Consider the following 23,526-nt stretch of genomic DNA (forward strand, 5'->3'; position numbering starts at 1 on the left):
TATACATCACTTTCAAGTCTCTGAGACAAAAATTAAGTTATGTTAAAATGAAATCATCCTCAACAAAGGCAAGGCAATTTTATTTGTATAGCCCTTTTTTTTTTTCTTTTTTTTTTTTTTACAAACAGTTGATTTGTTTAATAAAGGACTATGTCTGCCAATTGGTGTACTTTGCCTTATGTGTTTTTATGCTGTTGATTATGCATTTATGAACTATACACAGAATAAATAAAAAATAATCTCCCTCCAACATGTACTAATAATCTCTCATATAAATCAATGAAAAACTTAGACCTGAAATATTAACAAAGATCCTTTCTCTATATATAAACATGATGTGTATTTATCTTTTATTCATTTATTTATTTGTAACATTCGATACAGCATGAGTGTAGGAACAGATCAAGAACAAAACGACAGACATTCCAAGACATGATAAGGCATAAACTGATAACAGAGGTGGTATAAAGACAAAAATGGTCGAATAAATACATTAATATAAAATTTAAAATTAATAAGTTATAAAAAAAATATTTAAAAACATGATGTGTCCTATCTCTATCATAATCCATGAGTTCGATTTTGCGTTACACAAGACCGGAAACGCGCAGCTGGTGTCACACTGAACTCTGTCCCCCGTCAGTCTGTCAGTTACCGGGCTCCGTCAACATGTCTGCCGCCGTGTGCTCCAGGCTGCTGCTGAGGACAGCGACAGCCCGCTCCCTCTTCTCCTGCAGGGCAGCACCTGTCTTCTCCAGGTACGGTGACTTTCATCCAGAGCTCCTGGTTCTCTCAGACTGAAAACCAGAGCAGAGCGCAGAGGTTCCGCTAGATAACTGTCTGGTAGTGTGACCGCTGCAGCTCAGACTGTCTCCTCCTGGGATGATTTCTGCCCAGTGAAGATCTGATTGATCAACACCAGGGGCGGGTCCAGAGTATTTTCTGGTGGGGGCACAGGGAGTAACAACAGTAGCCTACAGCACTTACAGTCAGTCAATGTAGAATAACCAGAACAAGCAGGACTCAAATGGTGAAACTGAGAACAATAACAATTGTACACCATTTTCTTTATTTAGTTACTACACAGAACACTGGGATGTTTGCTGTACAGGGTTGATTAAGATCCATAGTCAGAAGTTAGTGCTCATAGCTCTGTACAGTAAACATAACAATGTACCACATGTTAATGACCATTTTGGGGGGGGGGGGGCACTATGGAAGACCTGCCCCAGACCAACACTCATCAATCCAAGTCAAAGGCCTCTCTAGGCAACTGAATCAAGTCAACTGGACTTAGTTTTTGTCTTGAAGACGTTTGGCCTCTTATCCAAGTGGCGTAAACCCCTCCTCTGTTAAGAGAAGGTTTTTCCACTTTCACATTACGCTCTCATTGCTCTGTCAAGAAACAAATACCTGAGTCATCCACCATGTTTCAGACTAGCCAGTCTCTGATGAAGCCACTCGGATAAGGGGCCAAACGTCTTCAAGACAAAAACTAAGTTTAGTTCAGTTGACTTGATTCAATTGCCTATAGAGATGATTGATCAACACATTGCTTAGCAACACCGTCGAAGAAAAGAACAGTTATTATTAGGCCCAGGTTTTGTTTCTGGTGAGTGCATAGTGCTTCCTCCACTGTAACTCCTTTGATCATAACCCAAATCTTCATCCCCCTCAGATCTGCAGCTCTGGCTCCATCTACTGGAGTCAGTCATTACATTCACCCTGGTCGGGTCATGATCCCACTGAGCTGTTGAGACAGCAAATACACTGCAGCACTTCTCAGAAACAAAGGATTGCTGAACTTGCTCAGATTTCTGTGATAGTCAGGTTCCCGGGAGGAGAGGTGTGGGAACAACAGGAGGATGAAACTTGCCCGGCTCCTTACACAAGCACAAATGCTTGTTTGTTGGCTGCAGAAACAGGCCTAAAGCCTCTGGCTGTGGGCCCTGTCAGTAGGCTGCCATGGGATTTCTGGCTTTTAAACTGGGCCATATGGCAGCAGCTCTGCTGTTTCTGTGAAATTTAAAGTGGAGGACAGTACAGAGATAAGCCCTGTGCAATAATGACAAAACACACACTCTTTGGAGTTTTTCATGCAGATACCATATATAACTTGTTCACTTAATATGTTGTTGTTTTTAACTCTGTTTCCCCGTCTTATAAGATAAGATGAGAGATGCTAGAAATTGCTGTGCTACAGCAGCAGGTATTCACAGTATGCAAAGAGAAAAATAAGAAGAATGAAGCAAATTGAATATCCACAAATCTATAATAAAATATCCATCTAAAAATAAAAACAACATATTTATATACATAATAAATATGTTGTTGTTTCTAACTGTGTTTCCCCGTCTTTCGTTCCAGCCCGTTTCTTTCTCGTGCTCATCGACTGGGACCCAGTGATGATGAGATGTACCAAAAAACCACGGTGTCCGTCATGCAGAAGGAGCCGGGCAGCGGCATCATGATCCAGAGTTACAGTCCCAGAGGATTCAACATCGACGGCAATAGGGTGTATGGACCCTGCGCCCTGTTGCCCCCTGCCATTCTGCAGTGGAATGTGAGTATTATGTCCAGACTGGTTTCACCTATCATAGTTTGTTGATTCATTGTATTTAGTTTAAACGACTTTCTGTGTCTTTTATTTTTATTTTTTGAATTCCTCTTTTTGCAGGTTGGCAGTTATAAGGACATCACAGAGGAAAGTGTGTCACTCTTCCTCATGCTTGAACCAAGAATAGGTAAAAAAAAAAAAGAAGAAAAAAAAGCAAGCAAACACACAGATGAGTTTTTAAAATGTCTTGGTGGTGTTAAGCACATCTTAATGAACTTGATGTCACTTCCTCACTTGATGTCTTGATGACAGTGGAGGAAGATGTTATCTATACCACACTAGTCTAAAATCTGAGACCTGGTGATTGGGAACATGATTCACATCATTATTGTCAAATATTTCAGTGACATATTAAAGCAAGGCATTTTATTAACAGTTTGTCTCAAAGGGCTTTACACAGCATCATAACAACATCCTCTGTGCTTAGCCTCACCCAGGACGGGCAGACGTGACATAGATGTTGTGTACAGACAAGAAAACAGCTTACAACATGGAATATGGGAAAACATGGATATGGAATCAGTCAGTTAACAAGAGCTGATGTACAGTAGGCAGCGTCTGGTGGGCAGGCTGGGCCATATACAGGAGAGGCAGAGGGAGCAGGCCAGCTTCATGGGAGGACTGGGTGACAGACTGGTTCCTGAGCAGGGAGTGCATGCTGGTATAGCAGCAGTTAAGCCTTGTATGGAAGCTTCATGCAGTCATGCATGTGTTTCCTTCATTTTGTCATGCATCTAGTTCCATAATAGGGTGTAGCCTATATAACTGACAAATGCAGCCCCAACATAAATGATGTGTCTTATTTTCCTGTTATTTGTGCAGAGATCCTTGTGCTGGGAACAGGTGCACGGCTGGAGCGGATCAACCCCTCAGTCCTCGCTCTTCTCAAGAAAAAAGGCATCGCTGTGGAGGTGCAGGACACGGTAAAATATGTCCACTTTAAGTTCCTATCCTCACCCTGACACCATGGAAGTGGATGACTTTCTGACTGTCTCGCCAGCAACTGCACAGCTGTCCTAACTCTACTCTTTTTTTTTCATCTCTGCTGTTTTTCAGCCAAATGCATGTGCAACCTTTAACTTCCTGAGCAGCGAGAGACGAGTTACAGCTGCTGGTCTGATCCCTCCACCCGTCAGCACAGCCCTGGAAGTCAAACGGGAATAAGGAATAAGAAGGTGGATACTGTCCTTCTCCACAAACCTCCCAAAGGAACAAAAAGCAGCAGTTTCCACCTCAGCGTATGGTTCCAGCAGTTACATCATGGAGTAATAGCAGCAGTCAGAGAGCAGCAGCTGTTGTCCCTTGACCTGAGGCACCGATCGAGCTGACAACGATCTGCACAAGCATTTGGACTGAAGTGTAGAAGTGTGTGTGTGTGCATGTGTGTGTGCTTGTTCTCGTGCTCAGCAGTCAAGTGAAGACACCGGTGATGCAAATTAGACTGCAATGAAATGCATCTGTATTCTTGTACTGAAACACTGGGTGTATAAATTATTAAGTACTCTACATTATTCATGTAATGTGTTTTCATACTTAGCATAAATGTGTAATAAGACCAACCTGGTTTACTTTATTTTTTCAGTTTAACCTTCCTCTTGTCAGCTTTCTGCTACCATCTCTTGTGTTAGGGTCGGTTCTGACCCAAATCTTAAAGGGACAACGAGGAGTTTGTATTTGGTTATAAAAAAGTCTCACATTAATGTGGATGAATCTACGCTACCCACACTTGTTGATGGCTCCATTTTTGATAAATATATAGTTTTGTCTCTATCGTTATTTTAATTAATGGTGGGAATGCTGGGCGAGCCGACCAGCGTGTCCTTACTTTCGATTTCGCGGACGCTGCCCGGCGGGTGATAACAATGCCGCCAAATCGCCGTTTATGGTTGGAACTACGACGGTATCTGATCGTCTTTGAACCTCTGACTTTAAATCAAAAACAATTATTTATCATCCCATTTGTTTGTCATGTCGTGGTTATGTTGTCAGGCTTCCTCATCCATGAAAAGCTTGGTTTTGCACTTGATTTCAGTTTTAACTCTCATTATTGTTCTTATCGTTATAACCGGGGCGAAACCGACCCTAACACCACAAATGTCATAATTTTTTTTGTTTTGTTTTATTTTGTTTAAATATAGGCTCCTGACAAAGTCAAAAATCCTTGATGCAATAAACAAATTTATGTGGTAGCTACTTTAAAACCTAAAAACGGGCCAGTGGTGACCCTAACACAAGAGGACAGTTAAACAGACACAGTGAAGAAGAGCTGATTGTTTTCTGTGCAGCAGATGAACATTTCATCCATGTGAAAGTGTCCGGAGCCTCTGCCTGAGGTGTTGGTGGTGACTGTCCTTCACTTGGATAAGCCTCTTACATGTGTGCGTTTGTCCCTGGCCTCCATCAGCACTGGCACCAACAAGCTGCCAGTGTTCAGCATACAACATATTTCAGTGGCTTTGTCCTTCCCTCACATAAGCTCCATAGATTGAGAATCCGCAAATCCTCTGCAGATCATTGTGATTCATCTCTAATCATCTGCCTGTGTAGCACACGGCCAGCGTCAGCCTGAATGATTAAATCCCTGTTGGTGACATGAATGACATGGGTGCTGCTTGATTACATTCACCTGATGCTATGCTGCACAATAGATGCACTGGTTGTATTGCAGTTAGGTCACCTTGACCCATTTAAAGGAATAATTTGTATGGTTAATTAAGAGCTATACCACATTAAAGGGATATTTCAACATTTTGGCAAATTCGCCCATTGCCATAATCCCTATAGTTTTATGGGTAGGTTCATTACCTTTAATTGTCGGTGCAAGCTGTTTTTCGATCGGCGGGGCAGAGCCGTGAGCTGCTCAGAGCTACGCTACGAAGGCATATGGTATTTCCGGCTTTCCCTCGTCAAACTCATCAAATACACAATCAACTCTAAAACGCTCTTGTGGACAAGTTGTGACCTGCACGTTCACCACACTATGAAATATTAATGCAACGTTACGAGAAAACAAGTTGTTTTCGAGGCAAATGCATAACCGGAAAGAAGTGATTTCAAAAGCTTGAATTTGCTTCATGTGTCGTAACGTTACATAATTATTTCATAGCGTGGCGAATGTGCAGGTGACAACTTGTCCACCGGAGTGTTTTGGAGTTGTTGATGAGGGAAACGTAGAAATACCATGAGCCTCTGTTGCATTAGCTGAGCAGCTCGCGTCTCTGCCCCACTGATCTAAAAATAGCTTGCGCCGACAATTACAGGTAATGAACCTACTGCTAAGACTATAGGGGTTATGGCAATGGGCCAATTGATGGTCGATAAGATAATTACCTTGTGCCATAACACATCAATGTGAATGCAGAGGAGATTTTAAAATAACTGACACAGGACAAAATTTTCCAAAATGATTCCCAACAACATCATGATTTAAAGAGGTTTACGAAGGGGACAAAAAGACATTCAACCTTTACAGAGTACACACTCACTGTTCAGTCTACACACTACCTAAACACAGTTGCTTGGTGCTGACGTTGAAAGCCTCCGTCAGTCGTCGTCAGAGTTTTGAGACTGGTGTCTGTGTGATCCTCTGAACCTAAGCTCTGCTCCGGTGATCCTATGGTACAGGTCTCTGATGTCCTCACACTCCCTCTCGCAGTGGTTTGTTGCATCACATGAGCGCGACACGAATATCTTACATCAGCACAGAGGAAAAACGTGTTACCAACATTGCATCTGCCATACAAATATATGTATATATATATATTTTTTTTATACTTTCATCACCTGACTCTTTTTTCCATCTTCATTGGGAACGAACAGATTGCTAACTGAAACAAATCTAGATTCAAGGAGGGCACAGTAAAAAAAAACAAAAAACATCAATATGCTGTCCACATAAAATCAGTGACACAACCATGAAACATATATATAAAAAAAAAAAAATACTTTGACGTGTTACTGACTTTTGCATGATCGGCTCAAGAAGCTCCAGCCCGGGCTGCACCTCCTTCTCTGGGTTACTGGTTTCTACTGTCGTGCTGACGGTGGCGATGTACATCCCATCTGAGGCCACGTTATGGGCATAGGACACTACAGATATGTAGATGTCTGCATGGAACAAACAGAGAAGGACCATTCATTGCTTCTAAGTAATTTGGATCAAAGGTGGTCAACTGCAAAAACACACATTTCAAATGACAATCTGCTAAAATGTCAGGAGAAAATAAAACGTATCATTTATTTATTTCATTTATTCTGACAAACGCTGCAGGCTACCTGACTTCCTGTTGAGTTGAGCCTGAGGGATGATGATCTGACATGAGCTGGCCTCGTGGGTGTTTTTGACGGGATGGTTTAAGAGACAGATGACCCTTATGGCACGCCCCACTTTCCTCACTCGATTGGGAACATAGCTGGGATCACAGATTAGTTGTTTACACTGGAACAGCTGTTCAAGAAGGACGAAAGACAAAATCACTGAGGGTGGGATTTAACCACTGGATATTTTCTTCAGTGCCTCCACCACTGTTTTTTTTTTTTTGCATCTTCCTTACCTTCCCGTCAGATTTCACCCCTGTGACTTTGCCGTTATCCATCACAATCTCATCCACTGCTTTGTTCAACAGGAAGGTTCCTCCGTACTCGGCACTCAGCCTGAAGCACACACATGCAGGATAGGCAACATGATACACATATTACTGCACGTTCAGTAGCCAGCATGAATGTCTGGAATCATGATGCTCAGAACTAGTGTGAGTGTAACCTTGCGAATCCCTGTGGTAGTTCTCCCTGGCCGTACACAGGGTAAATGTATGGACTGGTGTTGTGGCGGGACAAAGACTCTGAGTACAGCTTGATCCTCCTGATGGTTTCCAAACACGGCTGGTCCAGGTAACTACAGCAACAACAGGTAAAAAGTCAATGAGATCGAGTTGGTTACAACTTCAAGGGGGATCTGTCAGCATCTGGTACACAAAAGCTCTGACCTGTCACTGCTGTGTAAGGCTATTGCATGACCAGTGAGCTCCATAACATCTAATCCCAGGTCATAGCGGGAGAAAAGATCCCGTGTGGTGGTTTTGTTAGGGTCTATGTCCTGGTAGGTCCGAGGGTTTCTCACATCAAAGTTCAGGGCAAAGACAAGCAGCTTCTTGAACCTCCTCTTGTCAAACATGCCCATCAGATCTACAACATTAAAAAAGAAAAGAAAAAGATTATTAAACCGATTGATGCATGGAAATGGAAATTGATTTGACACCAGGCTAACAAGGAGCATTACCTGAAGCCTGGGCCTCCTCCTCCGTGGCAGGGACTTTGTGCACTTTCCCTGCTTTGTAAACAAAGCTGCCTTCAACGACTCTGAAGTCCAGATACCGAGTAACATCAGTGTGCACCAAGATCTTCACCAGCTCACCTAATGCAAACACACAGAATTCATGGAAACTCATTTAAGCACACAGAATGCGCTACACATATATATATATACCCTTCAGATGAGTAAAACTGAGCTCTCACCGCTGGTAAAAAAGAATTTGGGGATGAGGTCAACGTTCCATTCTTTCCCACGGCCCATGGATTTACCAGGACCTCGAACTTTAAACTTCTTGTACAGCTGTAAAGGCAGAAACTCAGTGGTTAACAACACGTGTTGCACACCTTTTGTTATGCATTGCACGCCCGCCCATGTGTTGCTTTTGAGTGAACCCACCTCCTCAAGGGGAGAAACTGATGCGCTCTCTCCTCCATAGAATGGATTTTTGTCAATGTGAAGAACCTTTTTCCCACTCAGAGACATTAAACCAGAGAGGATGCATTCCTGAGAGAGACAGGGAGCAGTCAGATGCTGTCACCATCACATGGCAGCAGTTATCAGCTCAGGACAAGCATCAAGATGTCATTCATTCTCTTTCAACAGCCAATGGGTGATTAGAGGGTCAACACGAGGTTAAAAACATGGAAATAATTCTACTGACAAACTTTATTATTACATAAACTATGAAGAGTAATATAGTCAGAGAGGACATGAAATAACTATATTACGATATTTCAGGATGTTTTTAAGCACCAAGTGCAACATGTAAAGAGTGCGTCTCTGCATCTGGGCTTCAAGAATAATATAACGTTGGTAATGTAGATCATAAAAATGACTTTGAACTGGTCGTAACACTGTGAAGGATAAACTTTATTTACAGTCAAATAAAAGACAAGTCTCTGTCATGTTTTATGCCTTTGCATCCAGTGTAAAACTAATTTAACTTTCTGATTCACTGTAAATAGATTTTCACATGCAATGATCAGATTTGGATGTGAATGTAAAGAATTTAAAGTTCCATCAAATTTTTTTCATTTGAAATTAAAACATATTCTTTCTGTTTTTAAATATATTTTTTGAGGAGCTTTTTCACCCTTAATGGACAGGAGAGTTGAGAGAGAAAAAGGAAATGGGAGGCAGAGAGGGAGGAATGACACGCAGGACAGGGCTGCTCGACGCGGGACTCGAACTGGGGCCGCCTGCAGTGAGGACTATAGCCTCAACACACAATTAAAACCTATTCTGAGTATAACTATCCTCCACACTTTCATTCACACACTAAATGTCAGACAACATTTGTGTCAGCTTTTAATTGAACAGAATAACTGCCAGTTAGCTGTGTTCTTCATGTGCGGCCTGAGTGAACCCTAACCCCTTGAACTGACACATGCATTATTTTCCTCACATGACTCTTGCAGGAGTTCACATGCACGACAGGTTTTCTTACCTTAAGTCCAGTTCCGAGCACTATAACATCATATTCCTGCATGCTGAACCTTTCTCCACTTGTCCCTGACTGCTTCACAGAGTCCTAAGGCTTTTCCTTTTGCAGTGTGTGTGTTTATCTGCCTGCGTATGTATCCATGCATGTGCACGTGCAGGCATGTGCATGTACACATACACAGACACAGGTGTGATTATGATTAGAGTTTTGTGTTCCTTAATCATGCAATAATCCTATTAAGACTGACACTTACTACACAATGGTGTGTGTCTGTGTGTGTGTATGCATGCACGTGCGTGCATATGTGTGCATGTGTACACGCGTGCATGTGTGTGTCTGTGAGAGAGCGATTGAGAGAGATTAACAGTGAGAGGTGACTGCAGTGAAGTTAGTTTTAAGTTGGATATTTGACAGACATTCGCTCCTTCTCAATACATTAAAAATTCATATAAAATATTACATTTGTTTAAATGCAATAAAAACAGGTGTGTGTCATAGAGGAGGCTTAGCTCTACCATCCTGTGTTGATTATGAGTCAACAGGTCACATGACCTGAGAGTTATTGAGCTATAATGCTCATATTTACAGTATAAAATATATAAAAAATTCGTATAAAATATAAGATGTGTTCAAATACAATAAAAACAGGTGTGTGTCATAGAGGGGGCTTAGCTCTACCATCCTGTGTTGATTTTGAGCCAACAGGTCACATGACCTGAGAGTTATTGAGCTATAATGCTCATATTTACTGTATAAAATATATAAAAAATTCATATAAAATAGTAGGATGTGTTTAAATGCAATAAAAACAGGTGTGTGTCATAGAGGAGGCTTAGCTCTACCATCCTGTGTTGATTTTGAGTCAACAGGTCACATAACCTGGGAGTTATTGAGCTATAATGCTCATATTTACAGTATAAAATAAATAAAAAATCCATATAAAATATTACATTCGTTTAAATGCAATAAAAACAGGTGTGTCTCATAGAGGAGGCTTAGCCCTACCATCCTGTGTTGATTTTGAGCCAACAGGTCACATGACCTGGGAGTTATTGAGCTATAATGCTCATATTTACTGTATAAAATACATTAAAAATTCATAGAAAATATAAGATGTGTTCAAATACAATAAAAAAGGTGTGTCTCATAGAGGAGGCTTAGCTCTACCATCCTGTGTTGATTTTGAGCCAACAGGTCACATGACCTGGGAGTTATTGAGCTATAATGCTCATATTTACTGTATAAAATATATTAAAAATTCATAGAAAATATTAAATGTGTTTAAATACAATAAAAAAAAGGTGTGTCTCATAGAGGAGGCTTAGCTCTACCATCCTGTGTTGATTTTGAGTCAACAGGTCACATGACCTGGGAGTTATTGAGCTATAATGCTCATATTTACAGTATAAAATAAATAAAAAATCCATATAAAATATTACATTCGTTTAAATGCAATAAAAACAGGTGTGTCTCATAGAGGAGGCTTAGCCCTACCATCCTGTGTTGATTTTGAGCCAACAGGTCACATGACCTGGGAGTTATTGAGTTCTAACACCCATAGCCTATTTACTGTATAAAATATATAAAAAATTGATATAAAATAGTAAATGTGTTTAAATGCAATAAAAACAGGTGTGTCTCATAGAGGAGGCTTAGTTCTACCATCCTGTGTTGATTTTAAGCCAACAGGTCACATGACCTGAGAGTTATTGAGCTATAATGCTCATATTTACTGTATAAAATACATTAAAAATTCATATAAAATAGTAAATGTGTTTAAATGCAATAAAAAAAGGTGTGTCTCATAGAGGAGGATTAGCTCTACCACCCTGTGTTGATTTTGAGCCAACAGGTCACATGACCTAGGAGTTATTGAGCTATAATGCTCATATTTACAGTATAAAATAAATAAAAAATCCATATAAAATATTACAATCGTTTAAATGCAATAAAAACAGGTGTGTGTCATAGAGGAGGCTTAGCTCTACCATCCTGTGTTGATTTTGAGTCAACAGGTCACATGACCTAGGAGTTATTGAGCTCTAATGCTCATATTTACTGTATAAAATACATTAAAAATTCATATAAAATATTAAATGTGTTTAAATACAATAAAAACAGGTGTGTCTCATAGAGGAGGCTTAGCTCTACCATCCTGTGTTGATTTTGAGTCAACAGGTCACATGACCTGGGAGTTATTGAGCTATAATGCTCATATTTACAGTAGGCTATAAAATACATTAAAAATTCATATAAAATATTAAATGTGTTTGAATACAATAAAAACAGGTGTGTCTCATAGAGGAGGCTTAGCTCTACCATCCTGTGTTGATTTTGAGTCAACAGGTCACATGACCTAGGAGTTATTGAGCTCTAATGCTCATATTTACTGTATAAAATACATTAAAAATTCATATAAAATATTAAATGTGTTTAAATACAATAAAAACAGGTGTGTCTCATAGAGGAGGCTTAGCTCTACCATCCTGTGTTGATTTTGAGCCAACAGGTCACATGACCTGGGAGTTATTGAGCTATTAATGCTCATATTTACTGTATAAAATATATAAAATATTCATATAAAATAGTAAATGTGTTTAAATGCAATAAAAACAGGTGTGTGTCACAGAGGAGGCTTAGCTCTACCATCCTGTGTTGATTTTGAGTCAACAGGTCACATGACCTGGGAGTTATTGAGCTATAATGCTCATATTTACAGTATAAAATACATTAAAAATTCATATAAAATATTAAATGTGTTTGAATACAATAAAAACAGGTGTGTCTCATAGAGGAGGCTTAGCTCTACCATCCTGTGTTGATTTTGAGTCAACAGGTCACATGACCTAGGAGTTATTGAGCTCTAATGCTCATATTTACTGTATAAAATATATTAAAAATTCATAGAAAATATTAAATGTGTTTAAATACAATAAAAAAGGTGTGTCTCATAGAGGAGGCTTAGCTCTACCATCCTGTGTTGATTTTGAGCCAACAGGTCACATGACCTAGGTGTTATTGAGTTCTAACACCCATAGCCTATTTACTGTATAAAATATATAAAAAATGAATGTGACCTGTTGACTCAAAATCAACACAGAATGGCAGAGGTGAGCCTCCTCTATGACACACACCTGTTTTTATTGCATTTAAACACATTTACTATATGAATTTTTTATATATTTTATACAGTAAATATGAGCATTATAGCTCAATAACTCCCAGGTCATGTAGCCTGTTGGCTCAATATCAACACAGGATGGTAGAGCTAAGCCTCCTCTATGACACTCACCTGTTTTTATTGCATTTAAACACATATTTTATATGAATTTCTAATGTATTTTATACTGTAAATAGGAGCGTTAGAGCTCAATAACTCCCAGGTCATGTGACCTGTTGACTCAAAATCAACACAGGATGGTAGAGCTAAGCGTCCTCTATGACACACACCTGTTTTTATTGCATTTAAACACATTTACTATTTTATATGAATATTTTATATATTTTATACAGTAAATATGAGCATTATAGCTCAATAACTCCCAGGTCATGTGACCTGTTGACTCAAAATCAACACAGGATGGTAGAGCTAAGCCTCCTCTATGAGACACACCTGTTTTTATTGTATTTAAACACATTTAATATTTTATATGAATTTTTAATATATTTTATACTGTAAATATGAGCATTATAGCTCAATAACTCCGAGGTCATGTGACCTGTTGGCTCAAAATCAACACAGGATGGTAGAGCTAAGCCTCCTCTATGACACTCACCTGTTTTTATTGCATTTAAACACATTTACTATTTTATATGAATTTCTAATGTATCTTATACTGTAAATAGGAGCAATAGAGCTCAATAACTCCCAGGTCATGTGACCTGTTGACTCAAAATCAACACAGGATGGTAGAGCTAAGCCTCCTCTATGACACACACCTGTTTTTATTGCATTTAAACACATTTACTATTTTATATGAATATTTTATATATTTTATACAGTAAATATGAGCATTATAGCTCAATAACTCCCAGGTCATGTGACCTGTTGGCTCAAAATCAACACAGGATGGTAGAGCTAAGCCTCCTCGATGAGACACACCTGTTTTTATTGTATTTAAACACATTTACTATTTTATATGAATTTCTAATGTATCTTATACTGTAAATAGGAGCAATAGAGCTCAATAACTCCCAGGTCATGTGACCTGTTGGCTCAAAATCAACACAGGATGGTAGAGCTAAGCCTCCTCTATGACACACACCTGTTTTTATTGTATTTAAACACATTTAATATTTTATATGAATTTTTAATGTATTTTATACTGTAAATATGAGCATTATAGCTCAATAACTCCCGGGTCATGTGACCTGTTGGCTCAAAATCAACACAGGATGGTAGAGCTAAGCCTCCTCTATGAGACACACCTGTTTTTATTGCATTTAAACGAATGTAATATTTTATATGAATTCTTTATGTATTTTATACAGTAAATATGAGCATTATAGCTCAATGACTCTCAGGTCATGTGACCTGTTGGCTCAAAATCAACACAGGATGGTAGGGCTAAGCCTCCTCTATGACACACACCTGTTTTTATTGCATTTAAACAAATGTAATATTTTATATGGATTTTTGATTTATTTTATACTGTAAATATGAGCATTAGAGCTCAATAACTCCCAGGTCATGTGACCTGTTGACTCAAAATCAACACAGGATGGTAGAGCTAAGCCTCCTCTATGAGACACACCTGTTTTTATTGCATTTAAACGAATGTAATATTTTATATGAATTTTTAATGTATTTTATACTGTAAATATGAGCATTATAGCTCAATAACTCCCAGGTCATGTGACCTGTTGGCTCAAAATCAACACAGGATGGTAGAGCTAAGCCTCCTCTATGAGACACACCTGTTTTTATTGCATTTAAACGAATGTAATATTTTATATGAATTCTTTATGTATTTTATACAGTAAATATGAGCATTATAGCTCAATAACTCTCAGGTCATGTGACCTGTTGGCTCAAAATCAACACAGGATGGTAGGGCTAAGCCTCCTCTATGACACACACCTGTTTTTATTGCATTTAAACACATTTACTATTTTATATGAATTTTTAATATATTTTATACAGTAAATATGAGCATTATAGCTCAATAACTCCTAGGTCATGTGACCTGTTGGCTCAAAATCAACACAGGATGGTAGGGCTAAGCCTCCTCTATGAGACACACCTGTTTTTATTGCATTTAAACAAATGTAATATTTTATATGGATTTTTGATTTATTTTATACTGTAAATATGAGCATTAGAGCTCAATAACTCCCAGGTCATGTGACCTGTTGACTCAAAATCAACACAGGATGGTAGGGCTAAGCCTCCTCTATGAGACACAGCTGTTTTTATTGCATTTGAACACATCTTATATTTTATATGGATTTTTAATATATTGAGAAGCGAGTGAGTGAGCGAATGTCTGTCAAATATCCAACTTCAAACTAACTTCACTGCAGTTGAGAGGTGAGGTTTCCTATAGAAGCTGCAAATTGAGATACGGTAGTAGAATATTAAGATCATGACATTAGTATAAGATACAACAATAAAAAGTACATGCACAACTGTTACGGTGTACAAGTGTTTAGGGTCCTTCTGCTTTTGTAATATATATATATAATTATAATTAAAGCAATACTTACCGATCTGGCATTTCACTCAGCACAGCACAAACAGCAGAAAATCAACAGCTCCACCTCCCTCACAAGTCCCACCCACCTCTCCCTCCTGCAGCACCTCCACGAGCCCCCTCCCTCCCTGCTGCATGCGTTGGCATGGCAACGGTAAACAGAACAGGAACGCGAGTGAAACGGGAACAACACAAACAAACACAACACCGGAGTTTTAAACCGTATAAACGGACTCAGTGATGATGACTGATGAGTTTTATAATAAACTGTTGTTAGCCTACTGCTACTGGAGACACAGGGGAAGTGATTGTTACAGATTACAGTTCTCAACGAGCCGGGCTGGCGGCCGAACCAGCGCCACCTGATGCGCTGGTTCAGGCCGAAAATAAATCCAGACCGAGCCGAGTCGAGCCGCGCCAGTCCGGAGTTCCACCGGGTCCGGACCGCTGAGAACTCACAGAGCTAACAGTAGCCTAGCCGTTAGCACAGAGCTAACAGTAGCCTAGCCGTTAGCACAGAGCTAACAGTAGCCTAGCCGTTAGCACAGAGCTAACAGTAGCCTAGCCGTTAGCACTGGATGCTTATAGACACATGTGACTTCCTGTGTTTACGTATCACTCGGGGCTGATCACTATCAACGTTACAATATCAGACATGAAACTCCACGACCAGCTGCGGCTGCAGTTATTGGTCTTTTAAAAAACTATTTATTTCCAAAAACCTTCTTTCTTGTGTGTTGTGACTCTAGTCTCCTCTGCTCTCTGTGTCCTGCTACTCTGCTCTGTCAATAAGCGTTCTTCCTGTTCGAGAGGGGGGAAGAGGAGGAGAGGGGTGCACAAAGTGATTACATATTAAGTAGGTTCGGTCGCTCGTCAAATCTTATTAATCGGACCGAATAATATTATTGGTCAGACTTTTCTCAGAATTATATGAGAATGAAAAAATGATGAGTTTTTAACCCTGTTGGGTTTCTCTTACATTTTAATGTATCATCAGATTATTAATAGCATTTTAACTTAGACAAAGAAATGTGCAAAAGTTCCAGAAAGGTAAGTATTGCTTTAAGTTTGAATATTTTTTTATTTGAGTAGGCCTAGTTCCCTGGAGGCCGGCTGCTGCCATAAACACTAAACTGGGAAGGGGTGTGTGTGTGTGTGTGTGTGTGTGTGTGTGTGTGTGTGTGTGTGTGTGTGTGTGTGTGTGTGTGTGTGTGTGTTAAATTTTGGGGGCCATTACCTAAATCTTGTTTAGGGCCACCAAAATCCTAGAGCCAGCCCTGCCCTTGAGTATGGACCATGGATGTAAATGGACTGCTCAGTTTCCTGTGGCCTCTAATATGTAAATAATACATGGATCTCTGAAAGTAGGCTACTTCAGTAAATGTACCGGGTTGTATTCTTCTTTTTACAGTCTATGGTTGTATTAAACAGCTGGGATCAGTAACCAGCTTTACATCGCATTTAGCTACTAGTCAATGATGACAATGAATCATGGATGTATTATAATAGATCCATGCAATGAATGAGTTGCTACCAGGTTGCTACAAAACCTCCATTACCCATGATGCCTTGGGTAGAGGATGTAGCGCTTCTTATTCACGCGTATTCGAGCAGCGTAGACGGAATACAAACTAGTGACGACTCCGCCCCCCGGCGCGGGCTTCGGGACACGCCGTGCAGCGAAGGGAGCGCACCGTAGAGTCAAGCAGCCGTTGGTGTTGCACTCGGTTGCACTCTGCACTGTCCGTGGTGTCACAGCTTTGAGTCGCTGCATCTCCAACTAACCCTGCTGTTTGACCGTGGAGCTGAAGCAGTCACAGACAGACATGTCCTCAGCACAGACAGTAAGTGCGTCACACCCGTGACGTTTTCACTTCAGTGACCGTGACTTCGTCAGGATTTCGTTAAACAGTTAACTTACCGTCCCCGGTTAACGTTAGCTCCTTAACTACCGCATTCTGTCCTTCTGCTTCAGTTTGCAGTGTGATAAACAAGTTACATGTAGCTGCTGTGTCAACGTTACCTGTGTCACCTTGCTCACATGTTTCTACTTGTAGCAATTAGCGTTTATTCTTCTAATGACTTTTTATCCACTGAAACAAGGACAATGGGTTTGGAAGAAAACTTTTCTCAGTACAAAAGAGGTGTGTCGTAGTTCACACCCAGGTCTGTGGCATGAGCTTATGCTAACAACGAACGAATGAACATGTTTCGCTCACTTGTCCAGTTCCTTGAAGGAAATCTATACTGTGTCAAACTATGTGAAGAATACTGTCTCAAGTACACCCAAACTCGTACACCTCACCGAGTTCATCCAATGGAGTAATCAGTTGTTGACATGACACATACTTTTATATTAGTTGCTCCTTGGAGTTGATGATAAATGAATGATAATGATAAATCCTAATTCACTGTTTACTTCATAGTCATACTGTAGGTTGTGATTGTTGCAGATGTTTATGTGCGGATGTCTCAGTTCTCAGGTACAAAGCCAAACCAACACAAGCGTGTAACTGTTCAGTCCAACCCTGGATTCCTGGAGCGACTGAGTGAAACTGCAGGAGGAACTGCTGTTGGTGTGGGACTGTTCTTCCTCTCTATTTATATCCTCTTTACCAATGAGGTAGGATTGGAACCACTGCTTCAGTCTCAGTTGCATTTCAGTACATCACACCTGGATGCTTGCTGTGACGTAGCATCAGACTAACACAGCGCATGTCCTCTGAACCTGCTTCTCTCCTCAGGGACGAGCTCTGCAGACAGCATCTTCCCTGGACGAGGGTCTCTCTCAGGTTGTGTCACTGGGGCCGTATGTCAGCCTGGACCTGCAGAACAACAACCGTCTAGTTCACCTATCTGCACGGCTGCACACTGCACAGGTAGGTTGTTCAGAAACAATGGTTACAGTTTTCGTTCTCCACTGTGTCAAACCGCCGCCCCTATCCTCACATCAGGTAGATTCATTTATTAAGTGAATGACTTAAAAGATTCCCCCACAGTGTCAAGTCTGTTAAACACTATATCCTCCTTACAAGATGCATACACAAACAGGAGGAAACCAGTCCATGGCATGATGTTATTTTATAGCTACTAGTTGACTACTTATCCTTACTTTCTTATATTCAGTGAAAATTAAGCAGTAAAACAATGGCTTACAAGATTTCTTAAAAAACAACATCATTTTATTCAATCCTGCTGTTTTCAGATTAACCATATAGGCCTAATGAAAAAGACAGAGCATTTATCAAGGTTGTGAGATAAAAAAAAAAAAAAAAAAAAGCAGGCCAGTGCAGTACAGGCCAACACCTGTAAACGCCACACTGGGAATTTTACACAACACCCTCTGATTTAAAAAGGAAAAACAAACTAAAACCATGAAGATCTGGAATAATTGATGACAAAACAAAGTGTTCCACTCAATTTACATACAGTACATGCTTATACTTTCAGCTTTTAACTGGGCTGTATGATGAGGGATTCTCCAGACAGGGACAGTTGTCACTGACTGAAATAAAGCAGCGGATTTTTTAAAGATCAAACACAGTTGTGTGATTAAACCCAGCCACTAACTCTGAATAAAATCATCTTTGTTGCTCTATCAATTATATTTTCTGAAATGTAGCTAGCATTTCACAAATTCTTCCAGGGAATGTAAACTTTTGAGCACAACTGTATATTAGTATTGCATTTCAAATATTCTAAATAAAAATATTGAAATGCGTTCAGAAATGAACTGCAGCACCTTAATCATATCATAGTTGATAATTGGTTTTCAAAATATGAATAAACTCTATTTTGAAACAAAGAGAATCAGCCATTATATTGTGAACTCTTTGAGGAAACATCATCTGTCTTTTCCAACTGGTATAATAAGCTGAAAGTAAAGTGCTATGTCATGCATAACCAGGCTGGGGTGATGTGTGTTTTACTCTGTTGCTGATTCGACAGATGTAATGCACTGACTTTGACTTGAGGTGATGGATACTCTGCTTGTGTTGGTGTAGGCCCTGCATGACCCCAACTACAGAGTGGTGGTGCAGGCTGTGAAACTGAAGAGGCAGGTGGAGATGTATCAGTGGGTGGAGCACCAGGAGAGCAAGTGAGTCTGTTGTCTCTTACGTCAACACTCAGGGTGGGGTCGCCAATAGTACAAAACATTCTTCAGTGAAGACACAGTAGTTTATTACTTCAATGATCCATTTCAGGGACTACCAGGAGAACGGTGAAACCAAAACTGAGACAACCTACACCTACAGTGAGTTTGTTTTCATCAAGGCTGTAACATTTGCTGAAAGATGGCTGCTCCACTCTTGTTGAAGGTGTGTGTGTTGTGCGCTGGACATTTAGTCGTGCTTTCTTTTTCAGACACTGAGTGGAAGTCAGAGTTGGTCAACAGTCGTAACTTTGATCAGGAGATTGGTCACCAGAATCCGAGGTACTTCAGGAGTTGCAAGATGATTCTGTTGTTCTGTTGTGTTAATGTGCTGTCTGAAAATCGCTGCCTCATCTTTCATTTCATCTTCATTTCCAGTGCCATGGCAGTTGAGAGTGTGACGGTGGTGGCTCCAGAAGTCAACGTTGGGCCTTTCATCCTGTCTAAAGGTACCTCCAGTGACTGAACAATCAGACATAAATACAGTAATAGAGAAAAGAGCAGCAGTTAGTCAGACTGTCTCGTCCTCAGGCCTGGTGGAGCAGATAAACAACTTCCAGACGCTGAGTTTGAGGGATTTCTCTGCCTTTACCTTGGACCCTTTCCTCTCCATCGATGACGATTATTTCTATCACACTCAGTACCCACGCAGGCCAGAGGTCGGTATCAAGATGTGAACTCCTCCCAGGATGATCAAGTGCGTATGTACACTTTGTGTTACTCATTGTTACTACTTGGTTTTATTCACAAGGTCGGGGATGTGCGTGTGAGATTCTCCTTCGCTGGACTGAGCGGTGAGACGTCTGGACTCGGCCCAGCTGATACTGTGAGTGCAGCAGGCGACAGAGACCATGATCATTTCAGTTATGACGAGAACTTTTAGTATTCTGCAATCTGCATGCATTTCCACTGTGTTTTGTTTACCACGACTGGAAGTATTTCAGGAGCGATGGGTTGAAGCGTCATGTATATGTATATGTATATCTGTATATAAATGAATAAGGCTATGAAAACCAAACAAATTTTATTTTATAGGGTAGTATATTCAGAATTTGCCAATAAACCTTCACAAATACACACTGGACCTTTAAAGGCAGTTAACAAACATTTATTCAAGATTCACTCTGATGCTTTTTCTAAGACTTGCAAAGGCAATTTTACAACATTTTATAGACTGAAATGATCATTAGCTGTTGCCATACTTGTAATAACCCCACTCATTTTTTAAATCTGAAACTACAGCAGTGCTGTTTTGTCTCTTCCTCTCTCTTACCTTAGCTCATGACCCCATTTTGACATCACAAATTTCAACCAAGACGTGCCAGCTCAGATATTTTTATATGCTGCATTTTATTTGAACTCGATTTATATCTGAAAACGTGAAAGTATAGAATACTGTTGTTTAAGCTTGTGCGTGGTGTTTTTAATCATAATTTAAAAAAAATATGATTAAAATACAGTAATTAAATTATTAATTTTTTTACCAAATACTAGAGATTTCAGGCGACCCCATTTGAATTCCAGGCGACCCCACGTGGGGTCTCGACCCCAAGGTTGAAAAACACTGCCTTAGTGCCTGTTGTGTCTTTAAATGTCAAGCACCATGCTGTAACACCATTTGCCTGTTTCGGGACAATAAAGATCTACTTGACTTTACCAATAAGTATTTCAATTACTGATAAAGTAAATTTTTGTTTGGAAAAATTTCACGAGGCAAATGGCTAAATGGTATACTATAAAGACTAGCTTGTATATTCACTATAAAAACTGAAGATGTCATGAGACAGTGTGAAATCCTTCAGTTTCCTTTAGTCCCTGTGAGATGCCTTCAGAGGTCTTATTCCTAAGGATTGGGTGACTATTTGATCAGATGCTCCAGTCCTTAATGAAACAATGAAGTTTCTACCGTGCACATACTGTTATTGTCTGAACTGTGGTTATGCTCCTCAGCTACCAAAGTAACCCTTATTTCTCAGGTCAGCATTGTGGCCATGCAGAGAGGGGACCATCTGATGCCATTTAAAACCAAATCAGGAGACACACTGGAGATCCTGTACCTGGAGGAGCTCTCTGCAGAGGTCACTGAAGCTCACCTCTCTGTTGGTTTATATCTCACTCACATGTTCTCTTTGTTCCGCCACTTGATGCCTTTTGAAATGTTGTCTGCAGGAGGTTTTTACGAAGGAGCAGCAGTATAACAGTATGAAGACGTGGGGGCTCAGGGCTGCAGGATGGGCGCTCATGTTCCTCAGTATTCAGCTGACCATGCGCATCATCTACACGCTGGGTAAACAGCACGCTCACTGCCACACCGCCCATGGATTTCATTCATCCCTGTGTCTTTCTCACTCCCTGTGTGTTTTGTGCCTGCAGTGGACTGGGTTCCTGTTCTCAGAGAGCTGGTGTCCGTGGGGCTGAAGATCTTCGCGTTGTGCGTCTCCTGCTCTCTGTCTCTTCTCACCATTGGAGTAGGTTGGCTTTTTTATCGACCATTAGTGACAGCAGCACTGGGAGCACTGGCTCTGCTGCCCATGCTTCTCGCCCGCTCAGGACTTCCAGCAAAGAAGAACGAATGACAATAAAACTGATGAGCAGTTGTTGATGCCCAGCTGTATCCATCCATCAACACTTGGAGACAGTGTTGTGCAGCTGCTTCCTCCTCAGTGGTGAAACTGCACAGGACTTGTACGTAATATGTAAAATAACATGTTCGATGCAGCCTCCATCAATGTATGATTTTACAGTGCTCACCAGTCTATCACTGAGTTATTGAAGTTCAAAAAAAAAAAACTCACCTTAACCACTCTGCTTATGGTCAGACATCGGGGGATGTTTTCTGCTGTTGCCTTTAGGTTTTTGTTATCAGATCATGGCCTTTCAGAAGTTTATCTGCCCATGCACATCTTCAAGCCATAGTTCAACATTTTGGCAAATTCAGCTATTGCCATAATCCCTGTAGTCATAGGAGTAGGTTCATTACCTTTAATTGTCGGTGCAATCTGTTTTTAGATCGGTGGGGCAGAGACGCGAGCTACCCAGTGAACACATGGAGGTGAATGGTACAGGTCCTCTGTCCCTCATCAAACTCCTCAAATACACAATCCAACAACTCCAAAACGCTCTGGTGGACAAGTTGTGACCTGCACATTCACCACGCTATGAGATAATCATGTAACATTACTAGACGGAGTTGTTTTCAAGGCAAATGTGTAACTGAAACTACATTCCAGACACGGCTGCTGGGCGGAGTGATTTATATACATGATTATTTCATAGCGTGGCGAGTGTGCAGACCATAAGTTCTTCATGAGAGCATTTTGGGCGTTGTTGGACAAGTACTGTTTTGTGAGCAGCTCATGTCTCTGCCCCACCGATCTAAAAACAGCTTCCTAAGACTATAGGGATTATGGCAATAGGCGAATTTGCCTATATATTGAACCTTCCCTTTTAACTATATTCTCGGTTCATAGACATGAAGTCATTGTTGTGTGTCATTTAAACTGTAAAACAAAAAGTTACCAAAGATTTGTTGCTATCACCAAAGCTGTGCTGTGAGTTTATTAGGTACACACAGCAAAGAGGCTATTGCAGTCTTCTACAGAGCCCTGCAGGAACCCTGAGAAGGGTTTTTATTATGCTAAACATCAGAATTTCATGGAGGTAGCATTTGTTGCAGGGCCTGTTGTGCTAGGCTGCATGTGTTTTAGCTTGATGAACTGCTTAACAAAGCTCTTTATGTAAAGAATGTCCCCTAGATATATCCTCCATTTCCATTTTCTTACATGAGGGAATATTGTTTGCATTTTCAACCAATTGTATATCTCATAATGGAATTTTCCCAAACTTGAAGAACAGACTTAAATGCACATACTTTGGAAAAGTTAGGAGCGTTTCTGCTTTTTCAGAGCACTCCGGATTCTGATCACTCTGATCAGCACCACAGTGGGGATCTACAGTGTTCAATTGTTTGTATGAAGCATATCAAATATAAAGCACTTTTTTTTTTGTCTAGACCTGGTTCATGATTTCCAACTCTGATATATTGGTCTCACACTGTTAACCAGTTTAAGGGATTCTTATTACAGATAGTTCTTGACAACACAGATTGATCAGATATTTTAACACTGACTGACTTGTATACTATTACAATGGCCACTGCTGTAATAACCAAGTTGCCTTGAGCTAACACTGAAACGCAAAAGGCCCAGCATCCAAGAGCATGTGCACGGTGAAAAAAAACTGTATCCGTGTCTTCAGTCTGTTGCTGAGCCAGACTCTTGAGTCACTCAGTGATTTGGAAGTGATGCA

General features: G+C 40.3%; 3 protein-coding genes across 3 annotated transcripts; 2 read left to right on the top strand and 1 right to left on the bottom strand.

Moving 5' to 3' along the window:
* Nucleotides 1-643: 643 nt before the first annotated feature.
* On the top strand, nucleotides 644-4,100 carry ndufaf3 (NADH:ubiquinone oxidoreductase complex assembly factor). Its single transcript, XM_083971333.1, has 5 exons — nucleotides 644-758; nucleotides 2,368-2,563; nucleotides 2,678-2,744; nucleotides 3,440-3,540; nucleotides 3,674-4,100. Exons 1-5 carry the CDS (start codon nucleotides 670-672, stop codon nucleotides 3,779-3,781), a joined length of 561 nt encoding a protein of 186 aa, XP_083827459.1. The 5' UTR covers nucleotides 644-669; the 3' UTR covers nucleotides 3,782-4,100.
* A 2,060-nt stretch (nucleotides 4,101-6,160) lies between these two features.
* Nucleotides 6,161-9,417, bottom strand: LOC310986683 (rab GDP dissociation inhibitor alpha; the record flags this gene model as incomplete). Its single annotated transcript, XM_083972717.1, has 11 exons — nucleotides 6,161-6,307; nucleotides 6,401-6,455; nucleotides 6,580-6,724; nucleotides 6,893-7,064; nucleotides 7,171-7,270; nucleotides 7,380-7,511; nucleotides 7,603-7,801; nucleotides 7,896-8,030; nucleotides 8,132-8,228; nucleotides 8,325-8,432; nucleotides 9,376-9,417. The coding sequence occupies 11 exons, from the start codon at nucleotides 9,415-9,417 to the stop codon at nucleotides 6,161-6,163; spliced, it is 1,332 nt and encodes a 443-aa protein (XP_083828843.1).
* Nucleotides 9,418-16,721: 7,304 nt separating this feature from the next.
* Nucleotides 16,722-23,351, top strand: tmem43 (transmembrane protein 43). The gene is made up of 12 exons (XM_083972094.1): nucleotides 16,722-16,909; nucleotides 17,542-17,688; nucleotides 17,810-17,944; nucleotides 19,070-19,164; nucleotides 19,271-19,320; nucleotides 19,431-19,500; nucleotides 19,597-19,667; nucleotides 19,750-19,877; nucleotides 19,970-20,044; nucleotides 21,195-21,296; nucleotides 21,388-21,505; nucleotides 21,592-23,351. Exons 1-12 carry the CDS (start codon nucleotides 16,892-16,894, stop codon nucleotides 21,792-21,794), a joined length of 1,212 nt encoding a protein of 403 aa, XP_083828220.1. The 5' UTR covers nucleotides 16,722-16,891; the 3' UTR covers nucleotides 21,795-23,351.
* The last annotated feature ends 175 nt before the right edge of the window (nucleotides 23,352-23,526 follow it).

Source organism: Trachurus trachurus (genome assembly GCF_905171665.1).
Source record: "Trachurus trachurus genome assembly, chromosome: 5".
NCBI classification, from domain to species: Eukaryota; Metazoa; Chordata; class Actinopteri; order Carangiformes; family Carangidae; genus Trachurus; species Trachurus trachurus.

Excerpts from the sequence above, each read along its gene's own strand:
- ndufaf3 (XM_083971333.1), top strand. The coding sequence starts at position 670 with ATGTCTGCCGCCGTGTGCTCCAGGCTGCTGCTGAGGACAGCGACAGCC. Across the intron at positions 2,564-2,677 it reads CTGCCATTCTGCAGTGGAAT|GTTGGCAGTTATAAGGACAT; the intron begins GTGAGTATTATG and ends CTCTTTTTGCAG. Across the intron at positions 2,745-3,439 it reads CATGCTTGAACCAAGAATAG|AGATCCTTGTGCTGGGAACA; the intron begins GTAAAAAAAAAA and ends TTATTTGTGCAG.
- tmem43 (XM_083972094.1), top strand. Across the intron at positions 19,501-19,596 it reads ATTGGTCACCAGAATCCGAG|TGCCATGGCAGTTGAGAGTG; the intron begins GTACTTCAGGAG and ends CTTCATTTCCAG. Across the intron at positions 21,506-21,591 it reads GCGCATCATCTACACGCTGG|TGGACTGGGTTCCTGTTCTC; the intron begins GTAAACAGCACG and ends TTGTGCCTGCAG.